General features: G+C 37.8%; 1 protein-coding gene across 4 annotated transcripts in view; it reads left to right on the forward strand.

The window, feature by feature from the left end:
* The window catches only part of CFAP95 (cilia and flagella associated protein 95), a 229,014-nt gene that overhangs the window by 30,466 nt on the left and 181,700 nt on the right, over positions 1 to 16,848 (forward strand). Inside the window, exon 1 of one of the 4 annotated variants that reach the window (XM_043565850.1) lies at positions 13,861 to 14,057. The exons of 2 other annotated variants lie outside the window; for them this stretch is intronic. In XM_043565850.1, coding sequence (XP_043421785.1) covers positions 14,017 to 14,057 — 41 coding nt within the window. In that variant the 5' untranslated portion in view covers positions 13,861 to 14,016. Of the gene's footprint in view, positions 1 to 13,860; positions 14,058 to 16,848 lie in introns of those variants that run through there. One more of the 4 variants, XM_043565852.1, reaches the window with a different exon arrangement.

The raw sequence follows: 16,848 nt of genomic DNA on the forward strand, positions 1-16,848 counted from the left end.
AAGTAGGATTGTGTGATGGAAAGTAAATGGGTTGGTGGTTGAAGCCAACATTAGTAGGGTAGTCAAGGAGGCTCTTTCTGAAGAGGGGCATGATGGATGAGAAGTACTGCTCATGCAAAAAAAAAAAAAAAAAAAGAGTAATCAGGGGGTGGGACAGCAAAAACAATAGTTCCAATGTGAGAAAGAACTCAGTGTGCTTTAGAAGCAGAAACCATGTCAGTGTGGTTGGTGCAGAATGATGGGAATTGGTGAGAATTAGTGTTTCGTAGTGTGGAGAGGTAGACAGGATCCCACTCATGAGTAAAGGCTTGTAGGCCACATAAGGAGTTGTGATTTTATTCTAAGAGTCATAGGAAGCCATTAAATTATTTTAATTTGGAAGATGACACAATGTGACTCTTCATTCCCTGGCTACTGTGTACCGAATAGATGATAGGAACATGGAAAACAATTAAGAATCCATCATCATTTGAGAAAAGGGGACCAAATCAAGGTATATTTTGCAGGCAGGATGAATAGGTTTTCCTAATGGAGTGTATGTTGATGGTAGTGATTATGAGAGAAATAGCAAGACAAGTGTAAATCTCAAAATAGGTCATTAATTACGTAAGTCTGAAGTTCAGGGATACAGTCCAGACTGGACAGTGTATCCAGAGGATGGTGCAAAACATAGATTTACTTTTCTCATTTAGTCACCTACAACTCTGCTTGGAGTCCTTCCTAGATGAACACACAAGGATCAATTTTCATTTTTCTCATTGTTCTTTTCACCTCCACTCCAGCCCCCAGGCTTTCTTCTGTTACTCTTCTCCCCCCCCCCCCCCTCCCCCGACAGGTGCCTGATCTATCCTGGAAGGGCTGGATTCTATCTATCTTCAGATTCTATCATTCTTCAGATTCTATCTATCACAGTTCTTGGGATGCATTGTGGTGAAATGTGGACAAGACAAATAAACCTTTCTTTTAGCAAAACCTTGGTATAGTGTTGCATTAACAGTTGGCAAGAGGAAGAAAGGGAAGAAAGGGCAAAGAGAGGAAAAATGACCTCCTTAAGTATGATATTCATACAAAGGCGATATGGGAAAATGAACGCATTCATGCACTGCTAGAGGGAGTATAAATTCTTACAACCTTTCTGGAGGGATTTTTGATTCAGAGATCAAGAGTCATATTGGGGCACCTGGGTGGCTTAGTTGGTTAAGCGTCCGACTTCAGCTCAAGTCATGATGTCACAGTTTGTGAGCTCCGCCCCAAGCTCAGAGCCTGGAACCTGCTTTGGATTCCGTGTCTCCCTCTCTCTCTTCCCCTCCCCCACTCGTGGCTCTGCCTCTCTCTCTCTAAAAAATAAACAAACATAGGAAAAAAGTTGTAAAGCTGTGCTTAGCTTTTTGATCCATAAAATTAATTTCTATGTTTAGTAATAGGATATTAATAGCAGTGTTCCTTATAATAACGTAAAATAGAAAACAATGAATTATTAACAGTAGGAGACATTGTGTGGACTACTCAAAACCTAAAAATGTTTTCCTGTCATTAACTTTTACATTGTAGAGTGTTTAATTATGTAGAAAAGTGTTAACATATTATTGAGTAGTTATGAAATGGTATATATGTTGTGATTACGTAACATCAACAAGACTGGAAATTTTTATATCAAAATAATAACAGTGGTGTTGGTATTAAGTGACCTCCCTTCTTTACTCCTTTCTTTCTTTTCTTCCTTCCTTATTTCTTTTTCTTTCTTATTTTCTGCAATATACATATAAGATAGGAAAATCTTAAGGTTAAAAAAAGAATCACTGATACTTGAATGGTGAATCACAAATTGACAGATTGGGAGCTCTATTATAGATGATGACGTGAATATTAGCAACCATGATTAATACCAAAAAGGGAATTGGCAATGCAAAGAGAGAATTAGACATTCATATTTAGCAAATAACTGTTTTATCTAATGTACCCTCTGAAATATTTGTTGACATATTTAGGTCTCAAATGATTGAAAATGGACATCTGGACTGTGTTAAGGTTCCACTTAGAGGCAAACGTGACTGTGGTCCGTGTGCAGTGGGAATGAAGGAGAACAGCATTCAGATGGAAATGTCTTGGAAGCCCAGAGGAGCCTGTGTCGATTTGCTTTTTCCCTTAGTTCAAGAGCACTCAGAACTTAATGGTCTTAAAAGGCTTCCCTCAGGGCAAAGGTGTTGGCTTCGGTTTTTCCTTCCACTAATCCCTCTGCTTGTAGAAGCTGCAAGTGCACATTGGAAGGTAGAGACAAACCATATGGCGTATTTTGGAGTCCCTTGAGATGCACAGCATTACTCTATATGTCCCCGCCTCCTCGCCTTTCTTATGCTGCTCTCTCTGCCTATATTGCCCTTTCACTTCTAAATGGTACCAGGTTAAGAAATACTACCACAAGCAGTCATTTATTTATAAATTCTAGGCTGGGACAGAAAACAAAAATCTTTATATTCAATTCCAAAATATATAACAGTTACCTACCCAGTCTGAGATGTGGGGTGTGCATGACCATTGTATTGACAGAGTCATTGTAAGTTCAGACTGACAGACCACCCACATGCTCTTTGGGCACATCAAGTAGGGTTTAATTCTCTAAAGGGTATGCAAGGAAGTCAGCACAGTCATGATAGACATCACAGAGGTCAGCAATATCATTCAGGCCAGATGGAGATTCTAGCTTCTGAAATCCTCACCACTGCGTACATAGTTACAGATGATAAGACCCAAGGGAGAATCTTATCAGTCCTTCTGGGGGAGTTAATAGTCTTTCTCTTTATATCTAAACTTAAATGCGTAACACTGGATCAGTTCTCTAAGCAGAGTAGCCTGGGGATGTGCTGGGGACCACTTCTTTGACACCAGAAGCACCTCATTAAGCTCAGCTTTGTACTGGAACTCAACAAAGACCAACCAAATGAGAAGAAGCAAAGGCTATTTATTTGGAGCTTGCTACAGCAAGGGAGCCAGCCACGTCACTTGCATTTTGGCAGATACTCAAAGGAAGGCAGAAGAGTCGGGGTGGGAAAGGCTTCAAGTATGCCCTGATTGGAAGCTGTGGGCATAAAGAAGCTGTAAGCAGGTTGGGGACAAATACAAGGAGAATTGTCCATTATTAATCAAATTGTCATTTGGGGACAATTGTTACTGGGGTTATTGTCTGGCTTCCTGGGCCATCACTAGAGAGAGATAGCTGTGTGACTTTACACAGGTGTAACTTATAGCAGGCTGACTTCCTGGGCTGGTTGATTCGATAGGCAGGTTGTTGCAGGTTGTAGGTCAGAGTTCTGTTTTTATATATGGTCTGGTCATTGTTCATGTATATAACACCGAATATAATCATAGGAGTCAGTACACCACAATACAGTAAACTTAAGCATGAATTGTCCCTATTCACCATATTTGTACATGCAACCTGCTGCTTCCTGATCCAAGTATACTCTTTTTTTTTTAACGTTTATGTATCTTCGAGAGAGAGAGAGAAAGAGAGAGAGAGAGCGCAAGTGGGGGAGGGGCAGAGAGACAGGGAGACACAGAATCCAAAGCAGGCTCTAGGCAATGAGCTGTCAGCACAGAGCCCTATGTGGGGCTCGAACTCACGAGTCATGAGATCTTGACCTGAGTTGGACGCTTAACCGACTGAGCCACCCAGGTACCCAATGATCCAAGTATATTCTTAAACTTAGTACCGCAGAGCCAGGAGAGAGATCACTTTCCCAGAAGCCTCTGGGAGTCATGCTAACAAATCCTTGGATCAGCTATAAAGGTTATCCTGCAGTTGGAAAAATAATATGGGCAGGAAATGGAAGGCAAATTAAAATGATGACTGATTTTTCTCACAAAATACCTTCATAGTCATCATGTTTTATCCACACCCCTTAATGCAACCACTGTGTGAACCTTTGAAACAGCTCTCTACTATTATTCTCTCTTGGATTTAAGTGATTAAGACTGTGTCATCCTGATAAAGCTATTCATGGAGCTATAGTGGTAAGTGGGCAACTTGCTAAAGGACTTGATGATGATATATCCTGACAATTAAATTGCCCTTGGACAGGATGCCACACGCAGGCATTCAGAGACTCTTTCTGGGAGTTGTGGAGGTACTGCTACACATGGGAGTTTAGATAAGGAAGCAAAAGACACTGAAAAGTAGACGAACCAGTCATTTCCCACTGGGTTTCATCTGAGCAGGCAGAGAGATTGACTGTCAATGACTGAACTGATTTTTATACATACATTTCAAAATGTAGCACTTCAGTGGCTCCCAACAATGAGTATTAAGTAATAATAACTAAGTGATAATAACAAAACTCTGGCAATGCTCTGTTACCATTCATTTAGAAACATTTTTGCTTTACCAGAGGTGGTATTGTTTAAATTTCTCCCCCGCCTCCAGCTGCCTGAGCCATTGTGTGAGTCTCATGTTTCAAGTAATTTCAAATAAGATTGAAAAATGAGAACTAATTTCAACTCAGTCTAATTAAATAAGTGTTCATGGCATACCTTGTTCTCAACATTGTCATCTCACATGATGTCAAAAGGTGACATTCCATTCCTGATCTTGAAAAACAGGGAAGCACAAGTTAAAGAATATGTTGAAAAAGCTTCATAAGAACCACTAGTAAAATTAAAAATACAATATATACTTTGGGGCACCTATGGGAAAAAATTGAATAAATACTTTTGAAGTCAATGGGGATAATAGTAAATAAAGCATGGTCCATAGACAGAGATAAAAAGAAAGCAAGAAAACATTGAAAAGAAAGAAAAAGATAATGTAACTTGACAAAAACTAAGTTATGGCAACCAAGGAAAATGGTTTAAACTTCCTTTTTGAAAAGCAAAGATCGACTATATTCTATTAGTGAACTCCCTCCTAAGTAATGCTATATGACTTAAGAATAAAAAGATAAGCCAAGATGTACCAGGAAAACACAAATAACCTAAGAGTATATGTTGCAGTATTAATATCAAACAAGTGTAACTCAAAGTCAAAAGAATTAAAAATGAAACAAAGGACATAGCTTTACATTGGAGAAAAGAGCAATCAAAATGTCCTATTAGCAAAGATTATAAGAACTAGGCTCACTGGACATTATAAACGAGGAACCTCTTTTCTGCTCACTTCTTATGTCATTCATAAGGGGGTAATCTGATGGCATTCACCTCACTTTCTTCCCAACCCATGTGCTGCTCACTAGAGACATTTTTTTGTACCTGCAGATCTCATTCATCATCTCTAGGGATTTTTTTTTTAATAGTTAACTTTCCGATAGAAGGAAAGATAAAGAGTTTCACAGACAAAAGACTAAAGGAGTTCATGACCACTAAACCAGCCCTGCAAGAAATATTAAAGGGGACTCTTTCAACAGAAAGTAAAGACCCAAATTGATAAAGATGAGAAAGGAAAAGAGAAAATCTCCAGAAATAACAACAAAACAAGTAATACAATGGCACTAAATACATATCTATCAATAATTACTCTGAATGTAAATAGACTGGTCCAATCAAAAGATATAAGGTGTCAGAATGAGTTAAAAAAATAAAAAAAAATAAAAAAACAACAACAAAACAAGAACCATCTATATATTGCCTACAAAAGACTCATTTTAGACCTAATGACACCTGAAGATTCAGTGAGGGAATGAAGAAACATTTATCATGCATCAAAGGAAAGCCGGAGTAGCAATCTTACTATCAGACAAACTAGATTTTAAACCGAAGACTGTGACAAGAAATCAAGAAGGTCAGTAATAAAGGGGACTATCCAACAAGAAGATCTAACAATTGTAGATATTTATGCACCCAACATGAGAGCACGCAAATATGTAAAACAATAACAAACATAGAAGAACTCATTGATAATAAGCAGAGGACTTTAACACCCTACTTATATCAATGGACAGATCATCTAAGTGCAAAATCAACAAGGAAACAATGGCTTTGAATGACACACTGGACCAGATGAACTTAACGTATATAGTCAGAACATTCCATCTTCAGCAGAGTACACATTATGTTCAAGTCACATGGGACATTCTCCACAGTAGATTACATACTAGGTCACAAATCAGGCCTCAACAAGTACAAAAAGACTGAGATCATACTATGCATATTTTATTACTACAACTCTATGATACTTGAAGTCAACCACAAGAAAAATTTGGAAAGACCACAAATACATGGATGTTAAACAACATGCTACTGAACAATGAATGGGTCAACCAGGAAATCAAAGAAGAAATTAAAAAATACATGAAAATGAATGAAAATGAAATCAAAACTGTCCAAAACCTTTGGGTTGCAGCAAAAGCAGTCATAAGAGGGAAGTGTATAACAATGCTGGTCTACCTCAGCATTCTGCAAGAAAAAAATCTCAAAAGAACAACCTAGCCTTACATCTAAAGGAGCTAGAAAAGAAACAACAAAAGAAGCCTGAAGTCAGCCGAAGAAGGGAAAGAGTAAAGGTTAGAGCAGAAATAAATGATATAAAAACTAAAAGAACAATAGAACAGATCAATGAAACCAGAAGCTGGTTCTTTGAAAAAAACTAATAAAATTGATAGACTCCTAGCCAGACTTTTTGATAAAAGAAAAGAGAAAGGACCCAAATAAATAAAATCACTTATGAGAGAGAAGAAATAACAATCAACACCACAAAAGTAAAATTATAAGACAATATTATGAAAAACTATATGTCAACAAATTGGACAACCTGGAAGAAATGGATAAATTCCTAGAGACATAAACTACTGAAACTCAAACAAGAAGAAATAGAAAACTTGAACAGACCGATAACCAGCAAAGAGATTGAATCAGTGATTGAAAATCTCCCAACAAACCAAAGTTCAGGGCCAGATGGCTTCACAGATGAATTCCACCAAACATTTGAATAAGAGTTAAAACCTGTCTTTCTGAAACTATTTAAAAAAAATAGAAATGGAAGGAAGACTTCCAAATTCATTCTATGAGGCCAGTACTGTCCCCATACCAAAACTAAATAAAGACTCCACTAAAAAAAGAACTACAGGCCAATATCCCTGATGAACACAGAATGCAAGAATTCTCAATAAAATACTAGCAAACCAACACTACATTATAAGAATCATTCACCACGATCAAGTGGGATTTATTCCTAGGCTGCAAGAGTGGTTCAATATTCACAAATCAATCAATGTGATATACCACATTATGAAAGAAAGGATAAGAATCATATGATTCTTTCAATAGATGCAGAAAAAAGCATTTGACAAAGTACAACATCCATTCATGATAAAAGCCCTCAACAAAGTAGGGTTAGAGGGAACATACCTCAACATAATGAAGGCCATAAAAAAAAAAAAAAAAAACACACACGTATATCATCCTCAATGGGGTAAAACTGAGAGCCATTCCCCTAAGGTCTGGAACAAGACAGAGTGTCCACTCTCATCACTTATTTAATATAGTACTGGATGCCCTAGCCTCAGCAATCAGACAACACAAAGAAATAAAAGGCATCCAAATAAGCAAGGAAGAAGTCAAACTTCCATTATTTGCAGATAACATGATACTGTATACACTTTATATAGAAAACCTGAAAGATTCCATCAAAAAAATTTGCTAGAACTGACACACGAATTCACTAAAGTCACAGGATATAAAATCAATGTGCAGAAATCTGTTGCATTTCTATACACTAATAATGAAGCAGGAGAAAGAGAAATCAAGGAATCAATCCCATTTATAATTGCACCAAAAACCTTAAGATACATAGGAATAAACCTAACCAAAGAGGTTAAAGATCTGTACTCTGAAAACTGAAACACTGATGAAAGAGATTGAAGATGACACAAAGAAATGGAAAGACATTCCATGCTCATGGATCAGAAGAACATATATTTTTAAAATGTCTATATTTCCCAAAGCAATCTGTACATTTAATGCAATTTCTATCAAAATACCAACAGCATTTTTTCATAGAACTAGAACACACAATTCTAAAATTCCTATGGAACCACAAAAGACCCCAAATAGCCAGAGCAATCTTGAAAAAGAAAAGCAAAGCTGGAGGCATCGCAATTCCAGATTTCAAGTTCTATTACAAAGCTGTAGCAATCAAGATTCTGATTCTGGCACAAAGATAGACACATGGATCAACAGAACAGAATGGAAGACCCAGAAACAAACCCACAACTATATGGTCAACTAATCTCTAACAAAGGAGGAAAGAATAGGCAATGGGGAAAAGACAGTCTCTTCAACAAATGTTGCTGGGAAAACTGGACAGCAACATGCAAAAGAATGTTGCTTTTGTAACATTACTTTCTTATGCCATACACAAAAATAAACTCAAAATGGAGTAAAGAGACCTTTAGGTCTTTACTCCAGGTCTTTACTCCATTTTGAGTTTATTTTTGTGTATGGCGTATGAGACCTGAAACCATAAAAATGCTAGAAAAGAGCACAGGCAGTAATTTCTGTGGCATTGGCTACTGCATCATTTTTCTAAATATGTTTCCTGAGGCAAGGGAAATAAAGGCAAAAATAAACTATTGGGACTTCATCAAAATAAAAAGCTTCTATGCAGCAAAGGAATCAATCAACAAAACTAAAAGACAACCTATGCAATTGGAGAAGATATTTGCAAATGACATATCTGATGAAGGGTTAGTATTGAAAATATATAAAGAACTTATCAAACTCAACACCCAAAAAACAAATAATCCAGTTAAAAAATGGGCAGAAGACATGGGGGGGCACCCGGGTGGCTCAGTAGGTTAAGTGTCTGACTTCAGCTCAGGTCATGATCTCACAGTCCATGAGTTTGAGCCCCATGTCAGGCTCTGTGCTGACAGCTCAGAGCCTGGAGCCAGATTTGGATTCTGTGTCTCCCTCTCTCTCTGCCCCTCCCCTACTCATGCTCTGTCTCTCAAAAATGAATAAATGTTAAAAAAATTTTTTTTAGGGGCGCCTGGGTGGCTCAGTCGGTTCAGCGTCTGACTTCGGCTCAGGTCATGATCTCGCGGTTCGTGAGTTCAAGCCCCGCGTCAGGCTCTGTGCTGATGGCTCAGAGCCTGGAGCCTGTTTCCGATTCTGTGTCTCCCTCTCTCTCTGCCCCTCCCCCGTTCATGCTCTGTCTCTCTCTGTCTCAAAAATAAAAAAAACGTTAAAAAAAATTTAAAAAAAAAAATTTTTTTTAAATGGGCAGAAGACATGAATAGATGTTTTTCCAAAGAAGAAATACAGATGGACAACAGTCACATGAAAAGATGCTCAACATCACTCATCAGAGAAAGAAATAAAAACTACAATGATATAACACCTCACACCTGTCAGAATAGTCAAAAGTAACCACACAGATAACAACACGTGTTGGCGAGGATGCGGAGAAAAGGGAACCCTCTTACACTGTTGGTGGGAATGCAAACTGGTCCAGCCACTCTGGAAAATACTATGGAAGTTCCTCAAAAAGTTAAAAGTAGAACTAACCTACAATGAAACAATTTCACTACTAGGTATTTACCCAAAGGATACAAAAATACTAATTTGAAGGGATACATGCACCCTGATGTTTATAGTAGCATTATCAACAGTAGCCAAATTATGGAAAGAGCCCAAATGTCCATCCACTGATGAATTGATGAAGTATATATATTTCTTATGTATATATAAGTGGAATATATATATATATATATACATATATATATATATATTCCACTGTGTACACACACACACACACACTGGAATATTGGCCATAAAAAAGAATGAAATCTTGCCATTTGCAACAATGTGGATGGAGCTAATGAGTATTACGCTAAGCTAAATAAGTCAGTGAGAGAAAAACAAATATATGATTTCACTCATATGAATTATCTGAAACAAAACAAATGAACATAGGGAGAGAGAGGAAAACCAAGATACAGACTCTTAACTATAGGGGACAAGCTGATGGTTACCAGAAGGGAATTGGGTAGAAGAATGGATATAATACATGATGGAGATTAAGGAGGGCACCTGGGTTGAGCACTAGGTATTGTATGTTAAGTATTGAATTCTACACCTGAAACTAATATTACACTGTATGTCAATTGGAATTTAAATAAAAACTTAAAAAAAAGTAGTACTTTCTGAAATATCACTTATTTTAGTTTTCTATAACTTTAGTTTTCATAACAAATGACCACAAATTTAACAGCTTAAAACATTAGCTCATAGTTCTATAGGCCAGAAGTGGGGCAGGCTTCACTGAGTTCTGTAATTAGGGTCTCACAAGGCTAAGATCAAGGTGTCAGCTGGGCTGGGCTCTTATCTGAAGTCTCTATGGAAGAAATCATTTGCAAGCTCATTCTGATTATTGGAAGAGTTCATCTCCCTACAATTATATGCCCGGGGTCTCCATTTTCCTACTAGCTGTCAGGGGCACACCACTCTTAGAGCTCCTTGAAGCCACTCTCATCCTTCACACAGCCCCTCCATCTTCAAAGCTAGCAACAGCACCTTGAACTCTTCTGGGTTTGTTTGTTGTTGTTGTTTTGTTTTTGGCTTTTTAAGTTTTTATTTTAATTCCAGTTAACATACGATGTTATAGTAGTTTCAGGTGTATGATATAGTAGACGCCTTCTGTTTTAGATCCACCATCAGACAGAAAACTGATGAAAGAGATTTCTCTTCTGCCATCAGACAGAAAACTCTCTGCTTTCAAAGGGCTCATGTGATTAAATTAGGCCCACCCAGATAATCTCCCTGTCAATTAACTCAAAATCAACTGACTAGTACTCTTAATTGCATCTGCAAAATCTCATTTGTCGTGTAATGTAAAATAATCACAGGTGTAATATTGCATTCATCATATTCATACTCCCTTAGATGAGGGCAGGACATGTTGGTGGGGGTTATGGATTTTAGGATTCTGCCTACCACGTTGCTCATAGGCTTCTCTCCACTTACTGCCACGTGAATCTTAAAGGCTCAGCAGCCTTTACAACTATTTTGGAGTCTCTTAATTTTACAAAAATTTGTATTTTGTTTTCCACATTTTTGTGGCTTTCAGATTTCTATGCTGAACAGGGGAAACTGCTGACCAATGCATCCATGATCATGTTAAAAGTTTCTCTGACCATTTTTGACAGTGATCTATCCCTTAATCAGGTTGTTTTATGATTCCAAGATTTTTTTCTTTGGAATTTCTGTTCAGAATCATCTCAGAGGCTGCATCTAATAATTCACATATTTGAGTTGGGGGGGGTGGCGATTGTAGTGGGGGATCTAAATCTGTTCTTTGTTGGTTTTGCTCATCCTAGTTAATTTCCTTCTATGTTTACCAATAACATCTGATGAGCTCACATTTGTTTCATTAGTCTGGGGGAACCTGAGAGTGTGATTTGAGGATATTTGCTTGGGAGAGGATTTGTATTTTCATAGTCCCCATCAGTCCCCATCAGCTGGCCCCTTCAAAGGCCCCAGACTTAATGCAGGAGGTTTGATATGAGCTTTCCAGCCTTGCCAGAGGTTCAAAGCTTAGTCACTAGATGATAGTTCTGATCCTAGTTTTAGCTTCAGGGAATACATATATTTTGAATTTATTTCTCCCCAATCTTGTTTCAATTCATCTGTTTTCTCTTTCTTCCTCCCTTCTTACCTCTCTTCCACCCTGTCTGGGACCCTTCCTTACTTCCTTTCTCCCATGCCTAGATTATGCTAATAAATGCAAAGGATCAAATGCATGGGACACAATAGTAGCCCTCACTGTACTTGGCACTGGTCAGTGTAAAACATTGTGCTCTTTTCTGAGAAGCAGTTTTTATCAAAGTGATACACATCCAGAGCCTCAACCAACATAAACATGAAAAATATGTAGGTTTGTTTATTTTGTTTACCTGGGAACAGAGAAGGCATGTTAGCTGTCTTCAGATATCTGAAAGGATCTTTCACAAGAGAGAAATAAAGCTTATCTTTTGTCTTCCAGAAGCAGGACCAATAGGTGCATCTATCAAGAAGGTTCATGTTAGTGCAACATAAGATGGAACTTATGATTATATTTCTACAGAATTGGGACAGGCTGCCTTTGTGAGGTGAGAGCTCTCTCCTCTAGGCTCGTGTAGAGGTCAGATAAGTCTCCTCAGTAGTATTTTAGAGGCCAGGAGTACACTTCTTCTTTGGCCAAAATGCTGTGCCCAATAACCTTCACTGTCCCAGGGAGCCAGATTCTAGGCTTCTTTATTCCATGACTTATAAATTTAGATACAAACTAAGGAATTAGAGCCATCTGGAAAAAAAACACACATTTATCTCACATTCCGACTACAATGGAAGGAAATTTTGTGTCACAGTATTGAAGAAACGTCCAATTGGTGAATCAGAGTAATCATTAATATTTTTTACTTCCAAAATAGTCCTCCTTGTAATGTGCCAAGAAAAAAAAGGCAATTAATTTTTACACAAAATATTCTTCTCATGCATATCTACACTGGGAGAAAATATGATGCATTTTTCAGTAATAATAAGGTTCAGTCAGAAATAGAAATTTAGTTCATTTTAAACTAAATAGAATAGACACTGGTAAATGAGAATAGATGACACAGTATGAGCTATATAATTACATTTAAAATACATTTCAGGGTAGTTTCCTTTAATATTAAAACTGTAATTCTTGACAGAAATGAATTTTTGAATATTTTTGTAAAGGATATTGAGATCTTGGTATTTTTGTTCTTAGAATTTTATATGAATATACAATCACACTTATTCTAAAATCATCACTTTAGGGAAAACAATACATTTAACCTTTCACTGTGGAATAAAAGCTGATGTTGAAATCTTTTAGAAATCCAGGTACCCTTTTTATTCTCTGGATTCTAGAGTGACAAGAGAGCTTTGAGGAAGAAAGACTCAAGTCCTATAGTCTTGTTCTGGACAATGGACACACCCCAAAGGGATGGGGTTATTCTGAGAAAGGAAAAATCAATCCAGACACAGAGAGGATGAGAGCAAAAGAAAGGTAAAATATGAGCCAGATGTTCTTCAGGACAAGAATGAAATTTGATCCCAAGTGACAGGCAAAGGGATGAAAGACCCAAACTATTTGACTTTATTTTATGAAAGCTTTAGGAGTATGGAATTGTATAATTTCAGAGGAAATTAATAAGGGAAGAATTTTGGAAACATACTGCTAAACCAACATACAAACAACTTAATGCCTTAAGTAGAAAAGTCATGATATATCCACAGGAGACAAAAATTACAGAGGTAAAGCCTAGCCAAGGACATAATCCTGTAATCCTACTAGAGACCAGGATCCTGCAAACAGAAGGAAAAAAAAAAATATATATATATATATATATATATATATATATATATATATATATAAAATATATATATATAGTGTCTGTAGAAGAATAATAATGAGAACCTTCCTTGGAGTCTAAAGAATATAAGACTGGCTTTGCCTCTAAATAGATGTGTAATTCAGTTTATTCATCTTAGAAATAGAAATGACAATATGCATCCCACATAATTTTTCAAGGGCCAGGTAAGAGAGTGTATGTAAAAATATTTAATAAAGTGATATATGGATGGGATCTCTTATTATTACTGTCTACAGTGGGTATCTGTTGTTTTTGCCTACCAGGCATGCTTTCCCATTAATTTGGGAATAGCGATCTGTTTTTCCCTTTAGTCCAATCCCGTACTTTCAGTGTAGATTAGTCAGAGAGGGCAGACCTCCCCCTGGAGGGGAGCCTATGACACAGATGAAACTGGGGAGTATATTACATCAACCCTGGGCCTTGCCCTGGTGATTTCAGAACAATCACATGAGTCAAGTCAAGCCAATAAGCATTTAGGACTTTTGTTAGAGCTGGAGGAAAGGGAAGCACTTTATGTTGTGAGAGAGTGGGGGAGCAATGTAAGTTGGTGGCCATTTGGGGAAAGCTTGAGCTAACCCAAGAGGGAAAACAGAACCAAGAAATAGTGAAATAACATTCCGAGATATCATCAACCCCTAGGATTCAGATGTGCTTGAAACCAGAATTGCCCCTGGAGTTTCCAGTTGCGTGAGTACATAAATTCCTCTTTCTGTCCTAACTAGTTTGATTTGGTTTTCTGTCATTTGTCATCAAAACTGTACTAGCTGAGTCCCTATAATTAGGGAAACTTTAACTAGAAATTATTAGTGTTACCTGGAAAAGCTCCACACCTAATTTATACTAAAGCAATTACAGTTGACCCTTAGACAATGAGGAGGGGGTTAGGGTTAGACCTCCTTGATTGCCTCTGTCATGAATCCTGTGAAGACATGAATAACATCTGGACAGTTTTCTCCAGCAGAAATTTATTGTTTAGGGCTTGATGTCTTCCATGGTGTTTTCTTGTAACAATAATGGCATTTTCAATGGTGTAGACTGTCCAGACTTTCTTGATGTTCTCGGGGTCCTGTTTCATAGCATTGACTTCTCTTCCTATAGAGTACTGTATGTAATGAGACTTAAAGGTCCTTTGGATACCCTGATCTAGAGTGAATTAGAGATGATGTGTTTGAGGGCAAGTAAACCACTTTGACACCTTCAGTGTTGAACTCCTGGGTTTCTGGGTCACCAAGGGCATTGTCTAATATCAAAAGAACTTTAAAAGGCAGTCCCTTACTGGTAAGGTACTTCCTGACTTCAGGGACAAAGCATCACAGTGGAACTTATTTAGAAAAAAAGGTTCTTGTTGTCCGGGCCTTCTTTTTGTACAACCAAAAGACTGGAAGCTGGTATTTATATTTTCTCTTCAAGGCTCAGGGGTTAGCAGCCTTATAGATTAGGACAGTCCTGATCATAAACCCGACTGCATTTACAGAAAACTGTAGAGTCAGCCTCTCCTGTCCAGCCTTAAATCCTGGTGCTAGCTTTTCTTCCTTAGTAGTACATTTGTACATTTTTCCCCCAGAATAGGGCACTTTCTTCTGCATTAGAAATCTGTTTAAGCAGATCTCCTTCCTCCTCAATGATTTTCTTTGTGGTGTCTGGGAACTTGTTTGCGGCCTCTTGGTTGGCAGAAGCTTCCTTTCCTGGTACCTTGCATTTCTTAAATCCAAACCTTTTATTTTAAAGATTTTATTTTTGAAGTAATCTCTATACCCAAGGTGGGACTTCAACTTAAAACCCCCTAATCAAGAGTCCCATGCTCCACCAACTGAGCTAGCCAGATGCCCCTAAAGCCAAACCTTTTTCTTTTTCTTTTTCTTTTTTATGAAATTTATTGACAAATTGGTTTCCATACAACACCCAGTGCTCATCCCAAAAGGTGCCCTCCTCAATACCCATCACCCACCCTCTCCTCCCTCCCACCCCCCATCAACCCTCAGTTTGTTCTCAGTTTTTATAAAGCCAAACCTTTTTAAAATTATCAAACCATCCTTTGCTGGTATTAAAATTTCCAGCTTTAGTTCCTTCACTTTCCTTTTGTTCTAACTTGTCATAGAATGACTTTGCTTTTTCATGAATCATATTAGAGTTGATAGGTGTGGCTTTCATATAGCAATCCTGCACCCATATAAAAGCTGCATTTTCGATATGACATAAAAAAGTATTTCAAAGAAAGTGCAAGGTTTTTGTGCCTGCTGGCATAGCTGCAATGGCAGCTTCAGAAATCTCCTTTTTTTTTTTTAAACAATTGCACCCTTATGCTGGGTTAATTTATCTTGAAATGGTGGGCAACCCCAGCTGCAGACCTCAATCTATAGACCTAGCAAGTAAATCATCTTTCTCATGTAACATCATGACTTCTTGGGAACATTTCCAGCATCACTAGTGGCATTTCCTATGGGTCCCCTGGTGTTATTCAAGGTTTATGATGTTGCACTAAACTCAATGAAAAATATTTGAGAACCGTGAGAGATTGCTTTTTACTGTGATGCAGTTTACTGGAGAGCCACACTGCTCAAACAGAGATGATTAGTGTCACGGGGCATTTCAGGAGGATGCTCCCAACACTTGAACTCACTGCAGTAGTAACGGGAGGTGGCTACCAAATTATTGCTATAGTGCAGTATGTAGTTTGTTTTCTGCAGTTATGACTCAATATAGCATTCTTACATTTGTTTACATTTCTTTCAACTGCAAATGGTGCCATGAATGCTCTGTGTGTCCACAAGCTTTGATATATTTCAACTTTTCTCTAGCATGTTCGTATATATTTTGTGGCAGTAAATGATAAAAGAGACTAGCATCTACCTATGTTTTATGCATTCAGACATACTACTGTTTTCTTCATTTGGCGGGGGGGATATTTCTAGGCTACACAGTTTGCGAGTTTTTTTCACATTGTCACAAATCTCCACAAACTTTTCCAATATATTAATTGAAAAAAATTCCTCACAGAAGTGGACGTGTGCAGTTCAAACCTGAGTTGTTTAAGTGTCAACTGTACTAATTGGTCATAAAATGGGTGCCAAAAGAGTAAATGCTCTTCTGGTCTTGAAAATCCTTACTCTCAGGGTGCCTGGGTGGCTCAGTCGGTTAAGGGTCCGACTTTAGCTCAGGTCATGATCTCACGGTCCGTGAGTTCGAACCCCACGTCGGGCTCTGTGCTGACAGCTCAGAGCCAGGAGCTTGTTTCCGATTCTGTGTCTCCCTCTCTCTGACCATCCCCCGTTCACGCTCTGTCTCTCTCTGTCTCAAAAATAAATAAACGTTAAAAAAAAATTAAAAAAAAAAGATAATCCTTACTCTCAGTCTACTTCCTTTATTATTATTTTTTAATGTTATTGCACTTGCTTTTAATTCCCTCCTGGCCCTTTAGAAAATGACCTTTGAGGTACCTGCGTGGCTCAGTCAGTTAAGTACCCAGTTCTTGATCGTG

The sequence above is a fragment of the Prionailurus bengalensis genome, chromosome D4, assembly GCF_016509475.1.
Source record: "Prionailurus bengalensis isolate Pbe53 chromosome D4, Fcat_Pben_1.1_paternal_pri, whole genome shotgun sequence".
In the NCBI taxonomy this organism is placed as follows: Eukaryota; Metazoa; Chordata; class Mammalia; order Carnivora; family Felidae; genus Prionailurus; species Prionailurus bengalensis.